The 16,428-nt window shown below is 38.3% G+C and overlaps 2 protein-coding genes across 2 annotated transcripts; both read right to left on the bottom strand.

Moving 5' to 3' along the window:
- Positions 1-1,137: 1,137 nt before the first annotated feature.
- On the bottom strand, positions 1,138-7,211 carry dtd1 (D-aminoacyl-tRNA deacylase 1). Its single transcript, XM_072463591.1, has 6 exons — positions 7,080-7,211; positions 6,221-6,311; positions 5,265-5,500; positions 4,074-4,171; positions 2,672-2,874; positions 1,138-1,561 (listed from the first exon to the last, which is right to left on the bottom strand). Exons 1-5 carry the CDS (start codon positions 7,120-7,122, stop codon positions 2,716-2,718), a joined length of 627 nt encoding a protein of 208 aa, XP_072319692.1. The 5' UTR covers positions 7,123-7,211; the 3' UTR covers positions 1,138-1,561; positions 2,672-2,715.
- A 388-nt stretch (positions 7,212-7,599) lies between these two features.
- Positions 7,600-9,563, bottom strand: LOC140377964 (small integral membrane protein 26-like). The gene is made up of 2 exons (XM_072463592.1): positions 9,338-9,563; positions 7,600-7,971 (listed from the first exon to the last, which is right to left on the bottom strand). Exons 1-2 carry the CDS (start codon positions 9,456-9,458, stop codon positions 7,793-7,795), a joined length of 300 nt encoding a protein of 99 aa, XP_072319693.1. The 5' UTR covers positions 9,459-9,563; the 3' UTR covers positions 7,600-7,792.
- Positions 9,564-16,428: the final 6,865 nt, after the last annotated feature.

Genomic DNA, 16,428 nt, shown 5'->3' with positions numbered 1-16,428 from the left:
GCGCATCTGTCAGGTGGAGGTGAGACCAGCGCAGCCGCGTCCACAGAGGCTCGGGGTTAATGGTATACAGGCGGCAGGTGCTAAAAGCAGCTGGCTCCGGGGGAACTCTAGGGGCCTCAGGTGAACGAACTGTGGGTGTGTGGAGAGCAGGGCCCAGGCTGAGTGATAGAGGACCGTCCTGTGCTTCAGACGCCGACTTTGATGTTAGTCAAGCCTGACAGTGAGACAAATAACATTATAGACCGAAATGACAGGCGGGAGGATTACGTCTGTCACGGCAACAAATTCTATGTGAAGTATTGCAATCGAAAATATATTTGAATCCTGCAGCACATCTTTGGACACTCGAGAGCAATGTATGTGTATTATTCATGTACTACACACCTATTTTTTTTAATTGTTTGAATTTGATTACAGTTTGTATTTGTTTTTGTCTGTGAAGCTCCTTGTGAGATTTTCTACATAAGTGTCTTGCCTAAGGACAGTTTTGCACCGTCCATCGTCCACATCACATGGCCAATAAAAAAATTAAATATTGAAGATCATGTATATGACACTGATGAGTGGAAACATACAAAGCAGAATAAAACACACTTTACAATAATTATATATTTTTAAACCCTTTATCTACGAGTCATTAACTTAACAGTAATTATCTGACCCCATGAGCTCATATGTTGTTGTTCTTTATGGTAAACAGAGAAGCATTAGTAAAAGGCAGAATAAACTGTCCAATCTGAATGTCTCCCAAAGACTGAAAAATATAAATATTAGGAGTTTAAAGGAACGGCAGGAGGAAAAGCAGCTCCGTGTTTTTTTCAGTCCAAAAATGTGTTTAAAACTTTAAAATATAGCCAAATGTTTTAACAAAATTGTAGGTCTTGTAGTCATTAGTTCCCACAAAGCTGATCCTCAAGCAAACGTTCCAACCTTTCTTGTCCAAATTAATTTACGTCCAAAGTAAAAAGTGATGATGTAGTTCACTGTTGAATCCATAAACTTAATAATTATGTAAATTGACAAAAGAGTATTCGTCTGAAGAACTAGGACAAACCTTAAAAATGTGTTATTCCGGACTTATTAACTGATGATTACACAATTTGTCAAATGTATTTATTCATTTTTAATTGGCAACATTGTTTCGCAAAAAATCGTATGAACACAAATAATCCGCATCAATTCATAATACATTGCACTCCCTCAATTAATTCAAAATGTAGTCAATATTACACAAAAACATTGAAGTGCCATCAGTTTGTGCCCATGAAATACCTGCATCAAGCGATCCTACACCTGCAGCGACGTTACGCTTCAAAAGTCTGAAATAAGAGACAGAACAAACGAGGCGATAAAGAAAGACTGAAACACTTGGGACACAGTGATTTCCTGTTGCATGCCAGATCCCCAAAATGTCCGCTGTATGCTGAATCTCATTCTGTCCACACGCAAGTCCAGTCCATTTTATTACAGGTTGAAGGAGGCCAGCGGAGGACGATGTTGGGCTGGCGGAGTCCGTTTGTTTTCCCTGAAGGAGGACATGTAATCAGCCGTCGTGACAAACCTACAAGAGGTGAAAGTAAAATATGGTAAAATACACACGTCTCTGAGGAAAAACTAAATATGAAGGGTTACAAAGTGTATAGAGAGAAACTGCTACACATGTCATAGTAACTAAGGCCAGAGGGCTTTCTAGGGCACGTCATATTTTATGTTTTACTTAACAAAATACCAAAGTGGTGGTGTTCAAAGTAGTTTAAGAACGCATGGTGCAAATTCAATGTATGGTAAGTATTCTGGTAGAGTCTACTGCCTGCATGTACACCCAGGGTACAGTATACATGCACCCGGGGTACAGTATACATGCACCCGGGGTACAGTATACATGCACCCGGGGTATATTTTACATGCACCCGGGGTACAGTATACATGCACCCGGGGTACAGTATACATGCGTTCGCAGTGACGTCATACAGCCGGGACTTCCTCATAGCGGCCATTTTAAAAGGGGAACGCGATATATAAAAACCAACACGACTGCATCCTTTTCTACGGCATAATGAGCTACGAATACTTTGATCTTTGGACGATAACGGCAAACTAAGGTACACGACAAAGCTATCATTTCTTGGTCAGTCAACAGAGCAATGTCCTGACAGATTAAGCAGGTTTTTGGCATTTTGGCCTCATATTTCCTGGAATTCATATGTAGTAGACGTGCTGTTGTGCCCCTTTCAAAATGGCGGACTTGGTTGCCACTGCACAAGTTCCTGGATGTGCGAACGCATGCATAATTTCCTGGAGACAAGAATGCTTCAAAGTCTCAATCACCTTTTAAAATACACAAAATATGCAGTAGACTCTATCACAGTTTGGTTTCTACTTCCACTTTTTTCAGGCAGAAGTGATAATAATCGTCATATTTAAGTTTCAGCTTTTGTACGTCTACATCGATACAGCAGCACTTTGTTACCATGACAACAAGACTGATGCAGCGTAAAGCGGACGGACAAGAATAAGCTATACGCTTTTGAAAACAATTTACGATTAACAATAAATACAATTCTAAATAATGTGTGTCATAGATAATAATTTAACACCAGAAAGAAAAAGCGTAGTACGTCTCCATGAATTCACTTGTAGATCAAATAAAGAAATATATCAGTTTTCAGACCTCCTGCAAACACTCGATGCATTCCCGCGTGCGCTCTCTCTTTTCTAGGGCTCTCTCTCAGATGACACGTCGCCATCGGCTCCGCTGCTGGCGTTGTTGGTGTCTTGCCTGGCCCTCAGCGCCGCTTTCTCTCGGCCCGACTCAGAAGGACCTTTGGAGCGAGTCTTTTCTTTCCTCTGCTGCTGCTTCTCCTGCTTGGACATCTTACAAAGCACAACAACCGTGAAGGAAACCCAATCGGTCTGTCGCTAATTTCAACAGGTCAGCAGCTTTTATTGACGACATCTGAAGGTTTACAGTCGAAATAGTAAATGGGACGGTCTGGATTTTCTTTAATAGCGGTGGTGAAGATGCTCGTTTTCATTGCACCACAGCATATTGTTCTTTGCTTAATTATGTGCATTTTATCCAAAGACATTTTATTGTCCATTATATAGTAATAATACAGATATTTACAGTCGAAATGCTTCAAATCACGATCAAGAATAATAATGTGTAACCTGCTCGTCGCCAAAAAGCTGTTCTTGCTTTGCCTGGAATGTTCCGCAGTATGGCACTAAACGTATAAATCTTCAAGTGAGAAAAGTGGGTGGCGCTCACAGGCAGATTTACAGCAAATATCCATTTTCAAGGTATTATTTTAGCAGAAAGAGAAGTTTAATGCCACAAGCAGGCGGCCCACGACCAGAAAGGTTTCATAGTGCACCTTTAATAAAGTGAAGCATAAGCATCAGTGTGTGAGCCTGATCTTATGTTGTGATGTAGTGAGAAAAGAACTAAATAGATGAATAAATGGGGAGGTGACAAGATGTAGAACTGACTGTTTTTTCTGCTATTTTAAAATAAAATAAGAATACTGGTAATAATAATTCTGTGCTTTTACATGTTGTTTCTTAAATATCTCTTGTTTAAAAATGTTAATGTTTTTGAATAATTGTTTGCTGCAAGTTTCCCACTTTGGCCCAGGTTTCGATCTCAAAGGCTTTTTTTTACCGGGTTCAATAAAAATTTCATGATTACAATATATTTACGATATTAATTTCACGGTACGATATGAAGATGCAAACAGTATCATAGAATTTATGATTTTTCTTTTAAAAATGCCTTGACGTGACTTTGGTGTGAATAATAATCATATTCCAAACACTTAAGATATAAAAGTGCTTAATAAAAATAGTTATTTCTTCATATTGTCTGAAACAGAGCGAAGAATCATGGTCTATGTAGTTCTTACTGTGTTTTTGTAACTGCTGCTGCAACAAAACAATGCCTTTAAGAAGAAGCTTGTAATGATATATATTGTGAGAATCTATGATATTATTGAGAGACTTTTGATGATAAATGATCACGATATTTCGGTTTATTGTTAAATCCCCATAAATGAACCAAAGCTGCCGTTTACCTGTTTGGGGTCAGTGGGTCCAGAGGGCGAGTTCAGTTCAACGGTCACAGGTCCATCATTCTGAATGTCAACCTGCATCTTTGCCCCAAACTGTCCATCTACAAACACACAAACAACAACAACAATATATACAATGTTACTAGACTTTTGTGTGGTGGTGGTATCATTTAAGTGGTTTTAAATTTCATGCAGTCGTAGTCGATGAGATTAATGGCTCTACTCTCTGAACGCAGTGCAAGCTTCGATACAAAAGGCGCCGTGTCATCATATTGTCTTTATACCGGGGTGGCTAGGTCTAATTAGACTAGAACTAGGTGTTCTCCACGCGTCCTCCCTCGCGGCCTGACCCACTTCACCGCCTCTGCCACAATGAAAGGGCCCCACGCCTCCCACTCTGCGAACCGACCTAACCTTACTATGAAAAAGAAGCAATTAAATACAACAGAAAACACCAGATCAATGCAAAATTACACTTTGAATACTGACTAGGATGACTTAGCAAATCACAAAAGTGTCAATTATTTATGAGATTATGGTCAGTGACTTTAACGACCTGTGTCCCCACAGAGCTGTATTCTGTGGAAAACCTGTCGATATCTCAATCAAATGTTCAGACTCATACAAACGTTATTGTCGATGTCATTTTTCGACAATAGAAACACGTAAATGAAAAGCAGCAGCGGAGGGAGGATCAGTTCTGCAGTTTTCAACAGGAAGTCAATGGAACGGTTTCTATAATTAAGCCGTTTTGCTATTGTTTCAGATTAGATACCTGGAAAAAAATTCCTATTAATGCTCCTGGATGTGTTAAAATTGAGAAATAGAGCAATAATATAGTTTTGTTTTAGACCTGTGTGAAGAGGACACGAGGCAAAATGCAAAAACACGTTTCTTTTGCAAGTTTTTGAAGTGAAATAGAACATACACAAAAAAACACTGTCTTTTTTCATACCATCTTATTTAGAGCATAGAACTATACAGGAAAATATTCAAAATGTATATACTGGCATCGGCATTGATAATAAAAAAGCTGAGAATTGAATCAAAACCACAAGAAAGACAATTGCATATGTTTAGAACTTGTTCAGTCTATGCTTTTGTTTTAATTACTGAGAAGAGAAAGTTTTGAAGAGTCAATACGTTATGCTGTTTATGCTTTGGTGCAGCCACAAGGGGATTTCAAGGAGTCACCTTTAATGAGCTCTGGTTTGTAGGAGCTTCTCATGTTCTCGAGGATGCTGTAGTAGAAGGGCTGGGCGAGCTCTGCAGGCATGGCTGAGTGGAAGTCTGGCTTGTTGCCCTTTAAAATGCACTGCAGCGTGAACTGGCTCACACACAGCACCTCAAACTCTTTCTCCATCACACTTTTAGTCCACATTTTGCCGTTCTCATCTTCGAAGAGGCGCAGGTTGAGGATCTTGCGAACACTAAAAAAGGAAGACATCATAAAACGACTAAATATAGATCAAGAAAGATTGCTTGTTGTCACCATTAAAACACAAAACAGTTTGACGATGTATTTTTAGAAAAGCGGCTCAAAAATAGATTAAAGCTACCAGTTATTTCAATATTCAAGGAAATCATACCAGTTTGCTTAAATCCAGGTGGTGACTTTCTTTTTTTGGACAGGCAGAGTATAATAAAAATAGAATACAAAAATTGTTTGTATTAAATATTGTATGAAAAGAGCCCTTGCTGGGGCTGGGGCATGTGGTGAACTAATTTGGCTCAGTTCATATCTAATCCCTTACATCTAATGCTAAGATAAAATATTATTAAATGATTCCCTTTTGTCAATCAATCAAAGAGAACTATCAAGTTGTTTGGCATTTTAATTAAAGTCAATATTTGTAACAACCTCCTGACAGGGTAGTAAGTATGGAAATGGAAACATTAATCAATACTAAAATTATATATATATTTTAATATAATGGCCTGGATCTCTAGCAAAACTAGCATAAAACCACATGCTAATATGAAGGCTTTTTATGTAATGAATGACTAACAAAACGGGATTTTAGTCTTAGGGATTTAGGTTTTGAGTAGTATACGGGCGTGCGCACACACATACACTTAAGAGGAACAATTCTTACTGTCTTGTCACAAAGAATAATACAGTGTCTACAACAATCGGTACTTATACTTACATGTAGTCTGCATCCTTCTGTGTGTCATCCACAGATATACCCAGCAGCACACACAGCCCTCGACCTATTGAACTGACCTGTTCCTCTCCAACTGCAAGGAAAGTTTGTTTATGAATTATTGAACAGGGATTTCAAAAGATCAAACTCATTCAAAACAGATTTAACGACAGTGTCAAGTGCAAAGATGATGAGCGACCTTGATCTTGAACTAATGCCATAAATGTAAACAGACTGGACAGATGTAATCCACAACAACTACAGTATCTTACTATTTTAATGTTTCTTATAACTAAATCTTCACTTTTAAATAGAACATTAGGGTGATGTACAATCAAGTAATGTTATTAGGTGTACGTGAAATGCCTAGTACAAAATATACTATATATTTTTATTTATTTTGTTAATACAAAAAAGAAAGAAAGAAATGGCACCAAAACATAAAATAAATCATTTTCTGTATAGCTTATGAAAGGATAGTTGGTTAACTATGGATAGCAATGAAATTACAATTTACTATTAGAAATATACATTTGTGTATGTAAATCTGGCTACCAAATAATTGCACATATTCTATATTCAAGGAATATGCCTAATGAAAATACAAGTAATGAAGACTAAAACTAACCAACTAAATAAATTATCCCAAAATTTACGATTACATTTTTTTATACATTTTAAATTCTTAGCATTGTTATGAACAGCTTTCGTTTTATTATTGAATGAGGGCTACTCATGGAGCTAAGGCTAAACATGCTAGCTCAGTCAGTTAGCAAACATGCATGATCAGTTACATGAGTTTATCTCGTTGTATTTTTGGGGATGAGCGGAGGTAAAAGTGGTACAACTGCATGTCACTCACCTGTCACAGAAGCTTTAGTGACTCTCTGGACGATGGCTTTCATTGTGGAGCAGTGTAGTGCTTCTGGTCAGGCACGAGCTGTCAAAACAACTTCCGTAAACGCGTGGACCGTTGTCGCCCTCCAGTGGACATAACGTGTAGCGCGCGAATCTGAACAGCAGTGATTTAGTTCAAAACATGTTCTCCTTCTGATACAAAAGACATCAACCGTATATTCTGACAAGATGTATTTTAATTTTCCACTTTATGCAGTTGGATAACTAGACTCAAAGGTCAGAATAAAAACATATGTTGCACAATATCCAAGGCCAAACCGGGGTCAAATGCAGTTTGATTCTGCATTAACGGGAAGTCAAAAGTTCCATTTCTATCATGAAGCCATTTTAGATAAATTCAGATGTTTACATCAAAATGTAAATGAATGAACTATGAATGTTGAACTCAGCACTAGAAAAAAAAAATCATGTGTCTTCTTTAGAAATCTTCTGTGTTTTTTTATTTGTCTGATGAAACAGAGATATCATTGGCACGTCATACTTTATTGAATACATCATCATTAGTTTGTGTAACACAGTAGTGAATGCAGGTTGTTTGAATCAGATTATTTAGATGAAGATATGATTTAAACACAAAGATGCAAGACACACATTTCAGCAAAACTCAGAATGTAAAATCTCATCCAATCATTTCTTATAGTCTATTTTTCCAGATATTTATTTGCCATTGCCTCGGTCTCCAGGTGCAGCTCCACCGGTGAAGGACTCGATGAAGTTCATGATTCGCGTTGTGAACGGCACAAAGTCTTTCTTATAAATAATCACAGAATTAGTGTGAGCGGTTTGATAAACCACTTCATTCGGATTCTTTGCTTCTGGTTTTGGGGTTGGTGGTTCTGAAACAAAAAATACAGCCAATTACAATGAATACATCTGTAAATAATATACTGAGGTCAAATAACAAGCTTGAGTCATGTAGTTTGTAGTAGAAGTAAAAGTATATAGGTTCGACTGCCGGGGTACATGGGGCCTTTCTTTGTAAAAATATATATAAACAGTCTGTGTCCTAGTCCTTCTGGGTGCTCCATGTACAATCCCAAGTCCCACCCTGGGTAAGGTTGTTACAAGTGTCAAAAAATCAGATACTAATTATTTATAAATATAGAAACATAGAAATTAGATATTAATTTGAGCAACCATCTTCACTTAAACAAATTACATAACCAGTATCAAATGTGACCTTTCCTGAACAGTTTTACAAAGAGCTTAAGCTTAATCAGAAGTACAATTATTTTGAATAGAAAATGCCAGTCTATTATCTAAAACATTGACCTAATAAAAAAGAAAACACTTTTTAATTATTGCAGTAAAATGTCAGAACAAAAGATTAGTTGCCAAAAATGCAATAACACCAAGACTACTAGAAAACACTACTATAGTTTTGTGCTGACAATTACATTAAATTTGTGTTGTGAGCCTTTTTGAACAGCAATACAATCTATAAGAAACAACATAGTTTCAAGTTTGTATCACTGCTCCAGTCTAAGCTACTGTATGCATCAGGTTATGTGATTTACTACAAAAATATGTAGCCTTTAACATAATCAGACATATTTAATAGACATGTAGCACAGCCTGAGAAGTTCTCACTTCACTCCACAATGTTAGCATTATTTTTCTTTAAATCACATTAGATCTCATTTACATTCCATTATGTTTCACATCGCACATTGCTAATTTAGCTTGCATTGTTTTGGTAGTTATTTTGGTGTTCACTGTTACTGTATACCGTTTAGTTATTGTAATTGGCTTGAAATTTGCTTAAGTTAGTGATTTTACTGTGTCTTTTTAGTGTAATTCCTCCCCTTTGTGTTGATTTTGAGTTAGTCATTTTTGTATTTAAATCCCTCTTTGTTTAGTCAGTTTTGTTTCTGTTAAAATTATGGTTTAGTTGGGCCCAATTTTGGATTATTTAAACAATTTTGAGCCTCTGTTTTATAATTGTTTTGCCTTCATTATTTTCCTTGCCTTTTACATTTGGTCCACTACAGCTGACATAGTGTGCGGATCAGTCTGACGTAAATGCCATGTTCAGACGCTGTTGTGTGTTGTTGTGTGTTACTGTGTGTTACTGTGTGTTACTGTGTGTTGTTGTGGGTTGTTGTGGGTTGTTGTGGGTTGTGTGTTACTGTGTGTTGTTGTGGGTTGTGTGTTACTGTGGGTTACTGTGTGTTGTGTGTTACTGTGTGTTATGTTTCTCACCTAGATCGTCGTATTTGCCTGTGTATTTGAAGTAAAAGTAAGACCCGACCATGGTCCACACTCCCAGCGCGTACAGAGCGGACATCCTCGTGTTCCATTGCAATACTTTCTTCGTCTCCATCTCTGTGTGTCTTCAGTTCAGTCCATTCACGGAAACTATCAGTGTTTTTGTGATGAATGTCAGGTAAATACAGCGAGTGCGTTTAGGGCGCCGCCATGACAGTTCACCCGGAACGGTTAGGGCTAGATCAGACCCTTACAAACTCACGGAAGTCGGATACGCCACAATAAAACTTCCGGCATGTTTTTTTTTTTTAGATATGCGAGGGAGGGAAAATAAATAAATATATGTATGCCCCTATTACAACGTGTAGAGAAAATAATGTACAGAAATCCTATGATCCTAAAGATGAATAAAATGGCTCTAAAAGCCACAAGACCAGGTAAGAATTGTTGATAACCTATTGACTGCCCATACAAAAGTTCAAGAGTTACAAATACTAAAGATTAATATGCAGTATTTAAGCATGTCCAATATATGGCTGCAGTGGACAATGTCCTCAGGACAATGTCTTGGCCCTCGGGCCTCCTAGCTTGTAAATTGGCCCAAATTACCAGTACTTTTTTACGGCAAGTTTTTGTCCTCCTACCTTTATAAACCCAAAAACCCCAAATTCTACCTTTTGAGGTTCTCTGTAGTGACTACCAGTCTATGGCCCTCAATCGGATCTCTGCTTTGTCTGTGTTTGTATTGTATTGTATTTGCAGCCCTTGAAAAAAGTTGTGACACCTCTGATTTATTAAGTATCTAGAACTAGTAAACCCGTTATTACTGGGAGTGAACTGTTTTGGGCCCCTGGATTGTCTCTGCTGTGATGTGACTGCAGTATAATTATTACCTGTAAGGTCATGGTTAAAGTGCACTTTATTGTCACCCGAGGGAAATTTGTTGATGGGTCTGCATTTGACCAATCCTTCAGTGCCTCTGTGGCCACAGTGCAGCGCCAAAGTTTTATTTAGTTTTATTCTGTGACACTTCAAAAGAACGCAAAATCAGTCCTTTCTTTGAGACGCTGCATGATCTGAGGCGGTTAGGGCTAGATCAGACCCTTACAAACTCACGGAAGTCAGAAGTCAGGCGGTGACTGAAATGGAAGTTACTGGCCCCAACATGGCGGCGACCGAGACCGGTCCCGCTGATACAGCTCAGGCAATAATTTTCTCTCTTGGGTTCGCTCTTTTGTCCCTAACCCTAACCCAGTGTCTGAAGCGTATCGAGGGCCGCCATATAATTATTGTCTTTAAGATAGTGATTTGGGCCGCCACGAGGGCCGCCATATTGGAGCCAATTCTGACTTCCGTGAGCCAGCTGTTGTCTGATCTACTTCTGACCGATCTGAGGCCGCCTCTCTGTTCTCGGGCTCGTGGAGCGTTCAAGTTGACACTAGGCTGTTTCTCCGCCCCTCGGCTTCAGCTGCCTGCTCTCGCAGATCATCCAGCCAGAGATTTCAGCTTCTTAAACAAGCCTATTCTGGCTTTCAGCAAACGGCGTTGGGACGTTACAAAAATGGTCATGCTGATTTGTCGAAGCAGCAGAAGAAATCTAAATTGTGTTAAATGCAGCGTTAAGTCCTCTTTCTCATCCACAAATGTACAAAGCGCCATTGAGTGCAGGTCTGTATTTCTCCCAAAAGAAGACAAATTACAGCCGTTGGCACCGCCATGTGTGTTTTGGTTTGGGTTGTTTTGACTTTTGCCCAAACCACAATGCTGCTCTGTGATTGGTTCCAGTCCCGTCTGTGGGCCCTAAATACCATGTGATTGGCCCGTTTACCTCTGGTGCGGACTGCAAAGGAATCAGTGGGAGCCTAAAAAGATAAATTCTGACACCGCACTCACGCCAGCAGCGATGTGAGCGACTTAAGAGACCAGCTCCCATTCATTTACAGTGTCGCCTCACGGAGGGAGGAGATTAGAGGACGAGGAGTGCGATGTGATAATATCATAGATCGATGGGTGTGATCCAGACGATCAGAGAGCATTTAACTTCTGAAGTCAACTTCATGCAAATTCAGATCGCTGAGGAGACAAACACTCAGTGAACACCTTTTGACAGACAAGGGATTGGTCGAGGCACAAAACGCGCTCCTAATCACCCCCTCCCTTTGATGACTTCCTGTAGAGAGCAAACGACAACATGAGAGTGAACATCAGGAGGGCGAGTTTGTTGCTTCTGGTGTGAGTGTCAAGAGTTTGTGAACTCACAAAAATTGCGAGAATCAATCCTGCTGGCAAAGTTTGGAAACCGGAGTGTCCAGAGAAAACCCACCTAGACACAATGTGAAACAAATAAACTCCACAGAACCGGAACCTTGTTGTTGTGAGGTGAGAGTGCTACTCGCCACTCTGCCACAACATATTTTGTACAACAAAAGCTCAGATATTATCAAAAGTTGCCTGTTTTATTTGACATTGGCTCCGTAGCCTATAATCATGATCACTAATATGTCTATTTTGTTACTAAGTTACTATAGAAATGCTCGATACCAACACCACGATAATGTCAATGATACAAAAAGACCTACGACTAATAGAACCATGTGCACTTCTGATATAGATCTCTTGTTTAAATGTGTAAATGATTTAATTGTGCCCTAGACAGCCTTGAAAAAAAGGTTTGGATCTCAATGTTGTTGTTGTTTACCTGGTTAAATAAAGGTTAATCGATAAATAATACTCTTCAGAAACAGTTTGATCATTCTCTTTTTTCAGTATCTAGTTTTGACCCTAGTTTTAGTGTGTATTTGTCTCGAGGTATTATTCTTTTACAAGCCTACGCAGAGACATAAACCTGTACATTCCAAGTCTTCAGAGCTTTCATAACTGTTACTTCAGGGCTATTTCTTCAGATATAAAAAAAAACCTGGAACCCTCTGACATTTCCATCAGTGGTTCTCACATGATCACATTTTATTGTGCAGATCTATAGGGCAGCTCGGTGTCGTGTTGCAGCTGTGTTTCAGGTGCGCATGAGTCAGATCGCAGTTATTAGCCCAACACGCGCTCAGATAAAGGTCAGGGCTGACAGCTGAAGAGCCTCCCAGCTACAAATCTTCTGCACAAAAACATGTTCAAATCTGTCCATCAGTTTTTCAAAACATATTTCTATCAAAGAGGTCTTAAGTCATTATTGAATCTACAGCCAATCACAGCAAACTATGACAAGCAGCTTCATAACAAGATGGGCAGTGTTGTGTTTTTTTAAATATAATTGACGATGTGAGACAGGCTTTTACTCTAACAATGTTCAAATCTAAGCTAAAAACAGTTTTGTTTAGCTGTGCATATGACTGAAAGGATTTTTCTTTGCACTCTTCTCTTTTATGTTTGTGATTTCATTAGTTTAGACAATCAGTTGGATTGATTTAAAAGGGAGTTGGACTCCGAAAACACGTAACCCTTTGTGGCTAGGTGTTTTTTTAATTTTTATTTAGTTAATTTTATTTTATTTCTGTTTCTGTAATTTCTCTGTGATTTTAATGCATTTTTCCTGCTGTGAAGCACATTGAATTGCCTTGTGTTTGAAATGTGCTCTACAAATAAACTTGCCTTGAATTGACTGTTTAAAAAAGGGCTGCAACAATTAATCAGAATAACGATAATCAACTAACATTTGATGATTGTTTATCATTATCTGAATTATAAAAACACATTTTTATTTTTTTTAAAAACAAATACAGTTTCATTATTAAATCAAAGGGACGAAATAGGAATTCATAATTTGTTGTCATAAATTATATATATTTGTAAATTATATGTACAAAGAAGCCTTGAGTCAGTATCTTTATCTGGTTTGTATTTGAAAATAATTTCATAAACTGAGCCAACAATCAAAGGACTGGACTGTAATTATTACTGACATATGGAAAATACATAAGACTCTGGACCAGGCTATCTCATGAGCGGAGTCTCCTCTCCACAGACCTGACCTGCTCTATGTCTCCATGGAGATTGCAAAGTTTATGGTCTTACTGAGGAACATTCCAGGCAAAGCAGAAACATCTCCATTTAGACAAGCAGAGGAAGTTGCCCCTTTAAATAATCATAATCTGGATATAACATTTGAATAGTTATTTATATCTTAAATAATCCTGAGGCTTCTTTTTGTGAGGACAATTCAATTTTATTTTACAATACAATTGTGTCAGACTGTGTGAGAAATGTCCCAGAAGTTATTGTGACAAATAATACAAGTGCCAATAATTCACTCTTTTGTGGGTCTAAAAGGTGTGTGTAAAGATGGCACAATGTTTAATTTTAGTGTTAAAATTATTGTGAGAAAAAACTCACTTTATCGATTATTCACGATGACTGAAATCATGACCAAGCCTTAATATTTTTAATTTTCTCTCATTCCCATTATCTCAGCCTTACTATTCTTTAACTTTGGGATCAGCTTTATGAAATAAAAAGATAAAAAAGGTATTTTATATTAAGATGGATTTTTTTGGAGTCAGATTGACGCTTAATTTTGCATGCTAGTTATTTTTTAGCTCTTACGATTATATTGTAGCCTGAACAATCACGGTTATCAATTAACCTGTGTAAAATGTAAAAAAAATAAAAATATTTGTTTTCTTATTTTATAGAAACAAAGCGGTACAGAAAATGCAGCCCGTCCAAGAAGCCGCCAAGTGAGATAAATATTCTTTACATTTCATTCATCAAATAGGTCAAAATGGGGCAACATTTTTTTTATCAATGGTATTTTCATTTCATTAAATAAAAGTTTGATTTTAAGTTAATTTGCTTCATCATCTTAATAACTTCCACTGACTCATAGTCAACCTGAAACACGCAGAAAAATGTGCTTCTTTGAACATTTGGTGGGCACAGAGAGGCTGAGTCAGTAAAGCTTGTGCGAAGTGTGAAACTGCTGTCCAAACAAGATGGAGTGACTCACGCAAAGGGTATCTTTAATTATAAATTCATTACGACATTTATTGATTCTCAGGCAGAAGGACCTGCACACGGCACTAAAACTGTGGCCTGCAGGAGAAATTCAAATATGCATGATTCATGTTTAGCCTTTGGACATTTCTCCTGGTTTTATATGGCCCTTTACAGCAACAAAGTCAGTGCTTTTCAATCGAATCTATATTCTGAATAAAACCATCATGAAAAATAAATTAAAGAAAGAAATTGAATAGTGATTTATTAAAAGCAATTAAATAGACTTATATGCAACTATTTTCAGTGCTGTGCTTTATTCTAAAAATGTGTTGCAGCATTTTGTGCCAAACGGACAAAACCAAAATGACGCTCTGGATTTCAATTGTGTGTGTAAAAATATGAATTTGATAAGCTCCATTGAAAGTCACTATAAAGAGGCAGCTAAAAAGATTTAGATAAACAGTCTGTTGAGCTTAATCTCCAAAAAAAAACTGATTATATTTGTTTTGCCAAAGAGGACTCAGATGTTATTTTGCTGCTGCTGCTGCTGCTGTATTCTTCTTTCTAGATGTACCTATTATATTTAAATAGCTCAGTGAGCACAATATAGAAATGTGAAAAGGATAGAAATGATATGCCAAGCTTTTGTGCCTTTTCTGTCTTTTATTTGATTTATCGAAATGAAACTTCCTGTTATCCTGATTATCCTGACCAAAATAAACTAAAACAAAACGAAAAAGTTATCATGAAGCGTCTTTGTCCCAGCTGTGGTTTAAAAAAACATTAACGATAATGACTGACAGCAAATATGTACATGTGATGTTTGTTCTGCAGGAGCAGGTGTGTGTGTGTGTCTCTGTGTGTGTGTGTGTGTCTCTGTGTGTGTGTCTCTGTGTGTGTGTGTCTCTGTGTGTGTGTGTGTGTGTGTGTGTCTCTGTGTGTGTGTGTGTGTGTGTGTCTCTGTGTGTGTGTGTGAGTGTGTGAGTGAGTGTGTGTGTGTGTGTGTGTGTGTGTGTGTGTGTGTGTGAGTGTGTGAGTGTGAGTGTGTGAGTGAGTGTGTGTGTGAGTGTGTGTGTGAGTGTGTGAGTGTGTGTGTGTGTGTGAGTGTGTGTGTGAGTGTGTGTCTGTGTGTGAGTGTGTGTGTGAGTGTGTCTGTGTGTGTGTGTGTGAGTGTGTGTGTGAGTGTGTGTCTGTGTGTGAGTGTGTGTGTGTGTGTGAGTGTGTGTGTGAGTGTGTGTCTGTGTGTGAGTGTGTGAGTGAGTGTGTGTGTTGTGTGTGTGTGTCTGTATGTGTGTCTGTGTGTGAGTGTGTGTGTGTGTGTGTGAGTGTGTGTGTGAGTGTGTGTGTGTGTGTGTGTGTGTGAGTGTGTGTGTGAGTGTGTGTCTGTGTGTGAGTGTGTGTGTGTGTGTGAGTGTGTGTGTGAGTGTGTGTCCTGTGTGTGAGTGTGAGTGAGTGAGTGTGTGTGTGTCTGTATGTGTGTCTGTATGTGTGTGCGCATATGACTGAAAGGATTTTTTCTTTGCACTCTTCTCTTTTGTTTGTGATTTTATTAGTTTAGAAAATCAGTTGGATTGATAATTTTTAATTTAGTTAAATTTATTGTATTTCTGTTTCTGTAATTTCTTTGTGATTTGAATGCATTTTTCCTGCTGTGTGAAAGCACTTTGAATTGCCTTGTGTATGAAATGTGCTCTACAAATAAACTTGCCTTGCCTTGCCTTGCCTTATGTGTGTGTGTGTGTGTGTGAGTGTGTGTGTGTGTGTGTGTGTGTGTGTGTGTGTGAGTGTGTGTGTGTGTGTGTGTGTGTGTGAGTGTGTGTGTGTGTGTGGTGTGTGTGTGTGTGTGTGTGGTGAGTGTGTGTGTGTGTGTGTGTGTGAGTGTGAGTGTGTGTGTGTGTGTGTGTGTGTGTGTGTGAGTGTGTGTGTGTGTGTGTGTGTGTGTGTGAGTGATCTGTAACGCTCCAAAGTTCTTGAATAGAATAGAAATGTGTGAGGCTCAGGTAAAGGCCCATTACCAGAACACAGGCCGCAGCTCTGTAAACAAAATCATGAATGCAGTCCTGTTTCCTGTTTCATAAAGAAGTAAGTTGTATTTTATTACACGCTCCCAACTTAGTAACTAGGCAGACAATCAAAAT

The sequence above is a fragment of the Eucyclogobius newberryi genome, unplaced genomic scaffold (genome assembly GCF_026437365.1).
Source record: "Eucyclogobius newberryi isolate DKJ021-1_F unplaced genomic scaffold, fEucNew1.0.hap1 SCAF_4, whole genome shotgun sequence".
NCBI lineage: Eukaryota > Metazoa > Chordata > Actinopteri > Gobiiformes > Gobiidae > Eucyclogobius > Eucyclogobius newberryi.
Note: the sequence above shows the minus strand (reverse complement) of the source record. Positions and strands in the feature narration are given on the sequence as shown.

Coding starts and splice junctions, on each gene's coding strand:
- dtd1 (XM_072463591.1), bottom strand. CDS start 7,122: ATGAAAGCCATCGTCCAGAGAGTCACTAAAGCTTCTGTGACAG. Junction 6,312..7,079: donor CACTAAAGCTTCTGTGACAG/GTGAGTGACATG, acceptor CTTTCCTTGCAG/TTGGAGAGGAACAGGTCAGT. Junction 4,172..5,264: donor CAAACCAGAGCTCATTAAAG/GTGACTCCTTGA, acceptor GTGTGTTTGTAG/ATGGACAGTTTGGGGCAAAG.
- LOC140377964 (XM_072463592.1), bottom strand. CDS start 9,458: ATGGAGACGAAGAAAGTATTGCAATGGAACACGAGGATGTCCGCTCTG. Junction 7,972..9,337: donor AGGCAAATACGACGATCTAG/GTGAGAAACATA, acceptor TTTTTGTTTCAG/AACCACCAACCCCAAAACCA.